Here is an 11,212-nt window from a genome sequence, read left to right on the forward strand (position 1 = left end):
AATTTTCCAAATTTATTATTTACAGGTGTTTTCCCTGCAATTTAAATTACGCATTGTATTTAATGTTTTCAGGTTACAATGGATAATGTCCTGGAAAATTACTAACTTTTCCATTTTTCTAGATATTTTTTTTTACAGTGTACCAACAATCACAGGTACAAGCTACTAACAAGGTGTCATAAATGAACAATTATTCAATTATTCAGTAGTTGTTGTTGTTATTATTATTATTATTATTAATAAATTGAACAATTGCAAATAGCAGCTAACTTAATTCATGTGATATGTGTACTACTAGTCATCTTTGGTTTCCTCTTTTTGTGTAATTTAGATGAAAAATGTGTCCCTTTTATTGTTTAAGTCACTTATCAAAAGTTACTAAAAGTTGCCAAATACATTTAAAAAATAGCTAAATTTGTTGCTAGGTGCTTTTGGAAGAAAAAGTTGCTAGGGTAGTATGAAAAGTTGCTAAATCTAGCAACAAAATTGCTAAATTGGCAATAGATGTGGGACCGCGTGCACTGTTCCAGCCCTTTTTACAGACTGACAGAATCAGTAACCAATGACGCTGCGAGGATCTATTTACTTGGATCTCATCGACCAATCCGAACGCTGATGGGGCGGGACGTCGGTGTCAGGGGGCGGTGCTTTTGCATGAAGTTGAGTTCCCAGTCTGCTGTAATTAAACTTTCTGAAACTTCGCGTCAGTCCGCTGTTGCTGCTCCGCCAGCGCACACTGCCTGCCCTCTTCACAAAGACTTGCTCTACGATATATTACTCTTAATAATGCACGGCCATGACTCTTTACTGCTTTTCTTCCCTTTTGTTCTCTTTCGCATCGGACTGAATGCAATATCAGGTAAGACTGCAGCACCTGCGATACTCCTGACAGAAATTCACCATGGTAACCAGTTTCAGGCTAATATACCAATATTGCTACAGTTATAGCTTCTAGGGAAAAAGAAAATAAATAAAATGACAGAAATAATATGAAAGCGTCTACAGTATTCCCGTTTTAACTTACTATTGTTTTGCAGTAGTCACGATAACGGCGGAAACTGCGGTTACCATGGTAATTTTTTCGTCTGGACCATTTACTAACAGCGTCTTTGTCCTCGACTTGGTTATATTATTTTAAACTGCATATTTTCCCTGCTGCTTACAACATAGTTTCAGCCATGTTGTTTCAATTAAGATTAAATTGTTTATTTAAGAGCCATATAGGGCTTACCAGCCAGATTACGTTTCAAGATGTTGGCCGTGTCTCAAACCCTAGTCAGCTGCCTACCTAGACAGCTTTTGTTGGGCTTCATAGGCGGAAAGAAATGCTGTGACGTCACGTGCGCTCTCTTGGCAGAGTGCATGTTACATCACAGTGCTAAGAGGGCATGTGAGCTCATGCAACTGCATGATGGCCAAAACTGCTGTCTACTAGATAGTCATCATCTTACAAGAGTACAGAAGGCACATTCTCTGTGTAGTGAGCTTCCTAACTAGACAGTTTAGGGCGTTTTATGCATTATAAACATATTCTTGACTGAGAGTGCATGCAAGCTAATGCATTTTTGATGCTCAAAAATGCTGTCTAGATAGTGAGCTTACTAGGGTACAGATGTCACATTCTATGGGTAGTTTTATGCCTACCTATACAGTTTTGGGGACATTTTATGCATTTTAGACAGTCTTTTGACCGAGAGCATGTGAGCTCATGCAACTGCATGATGCCTAAAATGCTGTCTAGATAGTAAGTGTATTAGAGTACAGAAGTCACATTCTCTTTTTAGTGGCTGCCTAACTAGACAACATTTGCGGCTTTTTAGACATTCTCTTGGCTGAGAGGGCACATGAGCTCTTGCAGCTGTATGATGCCCAAAATGCTGTCTAGATAATCAGCTTACTAGGGTACAAAAGTCACATTATCTATGTAGTAAACTGCCAAACTAGAACATTTTTATCATCTTAGATGTTTTCTTGGCTAAGAAGCTCATGCAATGGATTATGCCTAAAAATGCTGTCTTCTAGATCATCTTACAAAAAGTCAGTCACAGAAGTCACATTCTCTGTGTACTGAGCTGCCTAACCAGACAGTTTTTTGGGGGGAATTTTAGGCATTCACTTGGCTGAGATTACATGTGAGGTCATGCAACTGTATGATGCCCAAAATGCTGTCTAGATAGTCAACTTACTAGGGTACAAAAATCACATTCTTTGTGTAGTAAACAGCCTAACTAGACAGTTTTGGGGGGAATTTTAGGCACATTTTAGATGTTCTCCTTGCTGAGAATCCATGCAAGCTCACGCAAATGCATGATGCCCAAAATTCTGTCTAGATAGTCAGCTTACTAGGGTACAGAAATCACATTGTCTGCTGCCCAACTAAACAGTTTAAAAAAAATTTTTTTAATAGTATTTTAGGCTCATTTTAGACATTCTCTTGGATGAGAGTGAATGTGAGCTCATGGAACTGCATGATGCCCAAAATTGCTGTCTAGTCAGCTTACTAGGGTACAGAAATCGCATTCTCTGCAAAGTGAGCTGATTCTGTCTAGATAGTCAGCTTACTAGGGTACAGAAATCACATTGTCTGCTGCCCAACTAAACAGTTTAAAAAAAATTTTTTTAATAGTATTTTAGGCTCATTTTAGACATTCTCTTGGATGAGAGTGAATGTGAGCTCATGGAACTGCATGATGCCCAAAATTGCTGTCTAGTCAGCTTACTAGGGTACAGAAATCGCATTCTCTGCAAAGTGAGCTGCCTAACTAGACAGACTTTTTTTTTTTTTTTTTTTTTCTTTTTTTATTTCATTTGGATGTAATCTCCAAGTGAACAGACTTTTTTTTTTTTTTTTTTTTGCATTTTTGATATCATTTGGAGATAGATATTATCTATTGCCAAAGAGTGCATGTGAGTTCATGCAACTGTATGACGCCCAAAAATACTGTCTTAGTAGGCAGCCAGATAGTGTGTCCTCTGTACTCTGGTGAGCTGCTTTCCTAGACAGCATTTTTAGGCATTACGGGCACAAAAAAACTATTTTGGCAAAGAGCGTATGTTATGTCACAGTGCTGAGAGAGCATGTGAGCTCATGCAACTGTGTGATGCCCAAAAATGCAGTCTAGGTAGGCAGCCTACTAGATTTTGAGTGTGTACTTATGTTTCTGTGCAGTGGGCTACTTACCAAGTCCACTTTCATTTTATAAACTCTTCTGTACCGTCTCTATTTCCACATCTAATGTTTTAACAAGTTTATTTCTCCTTGCGTGTATCCTTCTTTAACTAACTGCAGGCAGACTTGTAAACTCAACTCTGACTTATAAAACTAGGAGTTGGGCATTTTTTTCCCACAGAACTTGGAAATATCAGGGAATTTAAAAAAAATTATTTGTAGGTCTGGAAAAGTCATGGAAATGATTCAAATCTTTAAAAATCGAAATGCTTCTGGTTATGCTTAGTGCTAAAAGATTTCATTGCATGAAATGGTTTTGTGACTCTTCTCCAGTAATTCTGAATGGCTGGAAAGGTCATGGAAGCTGTTTTTTGGGAACCACGACGTGACTAACATACACTTTGCACTGTTATTCTAATTACAACGTGTTGCATGTCTCCTAGCGCAATCGGCCATGTACGAGACAGATGTGGTCGTTCCACAGCAGCTGCGGCCGGACGAGGTGCACCTGCTCCAGGGAGCCTACAGGTGGAGCAGGGGTCGCAGACCACGCTCGGACCATCAGCAGGAGGACCACCTGTTTCTACGACTGCCTGCTTTCGGAAAGGAGCTTTACTTGCAGCTCCAGAGAGACGACTCTTTCCTCGCCGAGGAGTTTGTGACGGAGGAGAGGGGTGAGGAGGGCAGCTTTCAGCACGAGCCTGTTCTAAGGGTCAGACGGTGTTTCTATACCGGAGCCGTTCTCAATCACACAGACTCTTTCGCCTCATTGGACGCTTGCGGTGGACTGGTGAGTGGAGTTCAGGTTGTTGGGAGATTATCACTGCTGGGAAGACATGATTTGTATGTTCATACATGAAACCTGTCAAGAACATTTTTGGGATGTATTTCACCCCAAAATCAAAAAGAAGAATACGAAATAAGACCTTGCATAGAGAAAATAAATGTGACCCTCTCTGTGAAATCCAGGCTAAAGTCTCAAAATCTAATTATGAGATAACTGAAATGAAATGAAATAACATCTAAAGTTTGATTTCAGTCTTTGACATGGTCTTACTCAGTCAGTAATAAAGATATCAATGTTACATGTTCACAGAATGTTCTTTACCTTATGAAGGATGATTTTATATAGAAAACAGTAAATCACCAAAAAATGACTTTAGCTGGGTTTTCACAGACAGGGTCACAAATGTCCTTTTATTTATTTATTTATTTATTTATTGTGACATTCTTGTTACCATACTACAAAAAACTCACATTCTCATTATTATTATGGACATAATAACGCTTTTTATTTATTTCCTCTCTTATATTTATGTTATATATTATTTTACATTTATTATTCTTATTATTATTATTATGTTTTATATTAATTCTATTTATTAAGTTTAAAATTTATATTTTAAAAAGTGTGAGGTAGTAAGACTTTTTTAAAAATAAATATTTTTATTCAGCTAGGACACATTAAATTGATCAAAAGTGTCAGTAAAGACATATATAATGTTACAAAATATTTTTTTATTTCAAATTAACGTTATATTCATCATAAATCCTGAAAAAAATGGTCATGGTTTCCACAAAAATATGAAGCAGCACAATTGGTTTCAATATTGATAATAATAAGAAATGCTTCTGGAACAGCAAATCAGCATATTAGGAATGATTTCTGAAGGATCATGTGACACTGAAGACTGTAGTAATGATGCTGAAAATTCAGCTTTGATCACAGGAATAAATTACATTTTACAATAATATATAATGTTACAAAATATTTTTTTATTTCAAATTAACGTTATATTCATCATAAATCCTGAAAAAAATGGTCATGGTTTCCACAAAAATATGAAGCAGCACAATTGGTTTCAATATTGATAATAATAAGAAATGCTTCTGGAACAGCAAATCAGCATATTAGGAATGATTTCTGAAGGATCATGTGACACTGAAGACTGTAGTAATGATGCTGAAAATTCAGCTGTGCATCACAGGAATAAATTACATTTTACAATATATTAAATTAGAAAACGTTTATTTTAAATTGTAATAATATTGTCACAATATTACTGTTTTTACCATATTTTTTGATCAAATAAATTTAGCCTTGGTGAGCAGAAGAGACTTCTTTTAATAACCTCAAACTTTTGAATGGCAGTATATGCTGTCCTAAATAAGCACATTTATTTCTGGTTAATTGCATTTTATTATTTGCATTGTTTTTTTCTTTTCTTTTATGACCCTTTTTTGTCACAACCGAGAATCACCAATATAGGCTATTTTTTTAATTAAGTAGTTATGCTTTATGTTAGTAGTTATTTTACTTACTTTTATTTAAGCTAATTTGATTAAACGGGTAACAGTATTTAAGGCCATGAGAACTTGCTTAAATGTCATTAAAATAATGGTGCAATGCATTTCATTTTTAATGTCTCAAAACAGACTTAATTTCCTCATGCGAAATACAATTTCTTCTTATTTATCTTTTGATTTTGAGTTGAAATGTGACATTGACATGTGTTCGTGAGATTCACCCGACCGCACTTTGAATGTGTGCTGGTTATTTGACTTTGTGGTTGTGAGCATTCCAGGCCCACCCACGGGAGAGAGGCTGTGTTTGTTTGAGAAAGAGTTTCCCTGACTTTGGTCCCATTACGATCATTCCATCCTTCAAACTTCCTTTGAATGGCTGTGTTAAATGCCATCAATCAAACGGCTGAAAGACAAATGGCACTCCATTATCACAAGCTGCCAATTGCCTGATTGGTTAGAATGCAGGTTTTGTACGTCATCTGATTGGCCTTAGCCAAAGTTCGTGATCTTCGTAATGTTCTGCACAACCTTATTGATAAACTTCACTGATTGACTCTTCGGTTAATGGACAACTAGTTGACAACCCTGACTCATCGCTCTTTAGGCTGACTCTGGAAAATGAGCTCATCGTTATTGTAAATGTTCTACTCACATGTGGCGAGGACGGTTTTGACACCTAAAGTGAGACTGACAGCGAGCAGATGTGAGGCTCTCGACGGCTGTGCAGATGAGCTGAAGATCAGCTGGGTGTTTAACGAGCCACGTCTGACATCTGTCTGTGACCACATGGTTCTCTCTCCACGGGTCATCTATAGGTGAGGAAATACGATTTTGGATGGCGGTAACAGTGTCTTTAGTTAAGTCACCTAAATTTCCATAGCGCTTTATACAATACAGATTGTGTCAAAGCAGCTTCACTGTGATAAACAGGAAAACAACAGAATCAATTATGGAAACTCGACTATGGAGACAATTCAGATTCTGCCGTAAGTTGGTTTTAGTGTTGGTTCAGTTCAGATCAATTTTGAAACAATTTCAATTCAGCGATAAGCAGCTCTACAAAAGACAGCAATGATGTTCATTATTCAACTCGAGTCAGTTCAGTGTTGATTCGAATCAGTTCCATAACAGTGTCGATGTTGCAAGATGTGATTCAGCTGTAAAGCAGCTCTACAGAAGACGAAACTGCCATCATCATGCTTAATTCAGTTTAAGTTGGGTTCTCATTTCTTTGGTGTCAGTGCAGTCATATTTTTAGATACTTTCTCATTATTGAGTTAATTAATATAAGTATATTTAGGGCCCTATGAAATCCATTTAATTTTTTTCTGGATTCCGTTTTTCTGTTTTCAGTTTTCTAGATTCCATTTTCCAAAACATGTGTAATTGATTGAAATCATGAATTTTGTACAATTTATTAAATGTGACCCTGGAGCACAAAACCAGTCTTAAGTCGCTGGGGTATATTTTTAAGCAATAGGCAAAAAAAATTATATGGGTCAAAATTATCGATTTTTCTTTTATGCCAAAAATCATTAGGATATTAAGTAAAGATCATGTTCCATGAAGATATTTTGTAAATTTCCTAGTACCAATATGGTTTTGTGGTCTAGGGTCACAAATATTTAACACAAGTGAAATTAAATCCACTTATTTTTTTCCCAGTTTTAATGTTATTTTCCCCCAAATTCTGTGTTTTCTGTTTGAATTTTTCTGGATTGATTGATTACATTTTAATAATCCAAAACCATGTCTAATCAATTGATTTCATAAAACTTTAACAATATAATAATATATTAAAATAGGGCCCAATGAAATGCTTTATTCAGAAATTCTGTGTTGTCTGTTTTAATTTTCTGCATTTATGATTGAATGCTTTTATTATCAAAAACATTGGTAAATCAAATGAAGGAATAAAACATTAACAGTTCAGTTAATCTTTTAAACTGTAAATGGAAATGTAACAATGGAGTGAACTGAAGTGACTCCCAGTACATCTCTGAAAATGAAGTTCATGTGGAGTTTCCTCATGTAGTGAGACGGCCGATGCTGTAAACACCACAAGTGTCTTGTGTGTTTGAGTTTGCTCATTCACACAGAGACACACAGAACATTCAGTCTTTCAATACCAATCTTGCTGTGCTTTAATATTTGCAGACACTAGTTCCTTTGATTGATTGTACAGTCCTGCTTCTGATTTATTCATCCAAAATTCGCCAAATGCCATGACATTTTGCGTTATACTGTAAATTCCACACTTTATGACTGGATTACGTGATTCTGTCCACATATTTTGCATCATGGAAATCATATTTATAGTTACCAGTTACCAATTTTTTTTATCTGAGTTTGTTGTAGTGCATTCATAGGATTGCCTTCTCTATGAAGAATGCATCTGATGCTAATGTTGATTTTGTCTAAATGTGTGAGCTCAGTAGGTTTTGGGACAGCGCCCTTCAGACCAGCGAGGAGTCTAATTCTACTAACTTCCACTTAGTAAGCTTGTTTTTAAACAATGTTGAAATTGGAGAGGACCAAAACAAGATCTTCCTGCCTGTTAATGTCATTTCAGACGGGTTTTACTGCTCGATCATTCCTCAGAGTGTAGCCATATGTAACTGTACTTTGTTTAACCTGGTTCATGTGGGGTTTGCCTGTACATGTTGTGATGAAAGCGTGTGTTTTACAGCCTCTGTGGGCAACTTCCTGTCAGCACTCCCATGTTCTCCTCCTCCTCCTCCTCCTCCACCCACCCGGGGCTCTATGCACATCTCCCTCACCTCCATCCATGTGCATTTTCCACTCTTTTCTCCTGTGAAAGCCTCCGTTGTGCAGCATGGATGCATCGTCAATCCAGACTCTCCCGCTTGACTGATTGCTGTCATCGGATTTGATGCTGTCTTGGTCGTTTTTCAGGTCTTGACAACAAGAGATAAATTATTCTCACATTTCACATCTTTGTGCCCTTGAAGCCACAAGGGGCGTCACAGTCAGATGGAGGGGAAGCAAGGCTAACGTACAGAATATGTGAGATCCTCAGAGGGGCTCATGATGAATGATCCTGGGTGTGCTGTCAGAGAAAACACATCAGCTTCCTCCTGGAGCACATCATTTGAGATTCTGTTTAAAATCTTGAAGGAACAGTTCACCCAAAATTATGGCATTATTTACTGTACAGCAGCAGTTCAAAGTAATTAAAAAACACCACAAAATTGCTCCATATGACTTTAGTTTTAGTCTGTTCCTCACACAGAGCTATCATGTGACTTCAGACTTGAAATATAGATTCATATGGACTATTTTTTTTTCTAATTTTATAGTGCATTAAGATTATTTATTTATTCATTAATTTTTTTTTAGAAATGTGGCTTTGTTATCACTACAGATTTGAAAATCAGATCCATTTCAAATCTTTCGAACTAACTGTCCACACTGTCATTTTGCAAGTAAAGCCGATGAAATATGAGCTGTTTGTTCAGGTACTATAGTCATTATCTGGTATATCTACATCATATATTATAATAGTTAATTTTAATAGTTAAATTTAAATGAATATAAAAAATAGCTAAAATAGCAGTGTAATCTGTTTTTTGCTTTTGAAAAACATGACTTTCATCTTTTATTAATTATAAAATATATATTTATATAGTAAATGTAAATAAAAGAAACAACTAAATATTTTAATATTTTATATTTTAAACGGGTATAAAAAAGGTTAGTACACCGCGCCAGCTGTCGCGGCAGCCCTCCTCATGTTAAGACCAAAGAATGTAAAGACCATCGATTCTACCGTGTGACTCCACAGTGCAGGGACACAGAGAAGGGACATAAGTATCGCTTTTGACTCAACCTCTTTTTTACACCTTTCTTCACTTCTGTTTCAGTTTTTTTTTATGATCAACTCTTACTATGTGTTTCCATATCCCTACTATTACTACCACTCGCAAACCATGCATCACACACTGTAGGCAGCGCAATCCTAACAACCTGCGCACTTTGCCTATGTCTGCTAATACACTACTTTCTTTTTCTATTGGTCTCTGGAATTGCCAGTCTGCTGTAAACAAAGCAGATTTTATTACTTCTATTACAAGTCATTCAAGACTAAACCTCATGGCCCTGACAGAGACGTGGATCAAAACAGAGGACACTGCTACTCCTGCAGCACTCTCGAATAATTTCTCATTTTCCCACACTCCCTGTCTAACTGGAAGAGGTGGAGGTACTGGTCTGCTTCTCTCTAATGATTGGAAATTTACTTCTCTGGGTATTAGCAGTTCCTTTGAATCACATTCAGTCACTATTACCCACCTTTTAAAATCCATTTTGTAGTTGTTTATCGACCCCCAGGACCACAAGGTAACTTCTTGGATGAATTAGATGTGCTGCTCTCAACCTTTCCTGAGGATGGTACTCCGCTAGTTATGCTTGGAGACTTCAACATCCAGCTAGATAAACTTCAGGCTGCAGACTTACACACTCTGCTTTCCTCTTTTGATCTCAAGAGAGTGTTAACTACGGCTACTCACAAATCAGGCAACCAACTGGACCTTATTTACACACGACACTGCTCCACTGATCATGTACTGGTGGTTACTCCACTGCACACCTCGGATCACTTCCTCATCACTCTTAACCTCAACATGGTTCCTGACACAAAACATACCCCTCCGCATGTCATCTTTCGACGTAACCTACGCGCACTCTCACCCTCCCGGCTATCTGCTATGGTTTCATCTTCGCTTCCTCCCCCTAAACAGTTATCATCTCTTGATGTTAACAGTGCTACTGATACTTTCTGCTCCACTCTTACATCTTGTTTAGACACTGTCTGCCCCTCCTCGTGTGCCTTCCTCCCTATTTATAGTTTCCCTTGCCCTCTTGTCTTTGCCGGTTTGTGGTCATTCTCACCCTCGCTGTCTTTGTCTGTGAATGTGGCTGAGTATGTGTTCCTGTCTCCCCTGCCTGGTTGGTCTTGTGCCCTTGTCTTGTCTAGTCCTTTGTAGTTCCATGTTCTTGTCTTGCTCCTTGTTTTTGCATTTTGTTTGTTTTTGCTTTTTGCCTTTTATTTTAGTATTTGTTCAATTCTTCTAGTCCTGATCTTTTGTTTTGCTTTTGTTTGATATTCTTTAAGTTAGTTGTGTGTGTGTGTGTGTGTGTGTGTAGTTCTGTGTCGGTATAGTAATTTTAAATGCTGAAGTATTGCAAAAACATTAGTCAATATATGTTTTTTTTTTTTTTCCAAAATAGGCAAAATACTTGGACTGACATTATTTGCACTAGAGAGAGCAGCGTTAAACAAGGAATCATGAGGTGACAGTACTGGAGGACAGGATTGAGATATTAGGATTATTGCTTCATCTAGTGGTGATGTTATGACATAACAAGTGACTGACTGACTGGCTTTCCGTCGCCCAATGAACCGTGAAGGGAACACCTCTTCTGCCCCTTGGCTGTCTGATGTTCTCCGCGAGCATCATTCTAAGCTCAGGGCTGCTGAAAGGGTGTGGCGCAAATCAAAAAATACTACTGACCTTAATGTATATCGATCACTCCTCTCTTCCCGTCTCCACTGCTAAAAGGACATACTATCATAATAAAATTAACAATTCTTCTAACTCTCGCATGCTCTTCAAAACATTTTCCTCGCTCCTTTGTCCTCCTCCTCCCCCTCCTTCATCAACTCTAACAGCTGACGACTTTGCCACGTTCTTCATTTACATTTATATTTAGACA

The 11,212-nt window shown here is 37.4% G+C and overlaps 1 protein-coding gene across 1 annotated transcript in view; it reads left to right on the top strand.

The window, feature by feature from the left end:
- The first annotated feature begins 682 nt into the window (after positions 1-682).
- Positions 683-11,212, top strand: part of LOC107742308 (A disintegrin and metalloproteinase with thrombospondin motifs 17-like) — a 137,334-nt gene continuing 126,804 nt past the window's right edge. Inside the window, exons 1-2 of the mRNA XM_016555229.1 lie at positions 683-859; positions 3,613-3,959. Coding sequence (XP_016410715.1) covers positions 787-859; positions 3,613-3,959 — 420 coding nt within the window. The 5' untranslated portion in view covers positions 683-786. The remainder of the gene's footprint in view (positions 860-3,612; positions 3,960-11,212) is intronic.

The sequence above is a fragment of the Sinocyclocheilus rhinocerous genome, unplaced genomic scaffold (assembly GCF_001515625.1).
Source record: "Sinocyclocheilus rhinocerous isolate Xijiao unplaced genomic scaffold, SAMN03320098_v1.1 scaffold75, whole genome shotgun sequence".
Lineage (NCBI taxonomy): Eukaryota > Metazoa > Chordata > Actinopteri > Cypriniformes > Cyprinidae > Sinocyclocheilus > Sinocyclocheilus rhinocerous.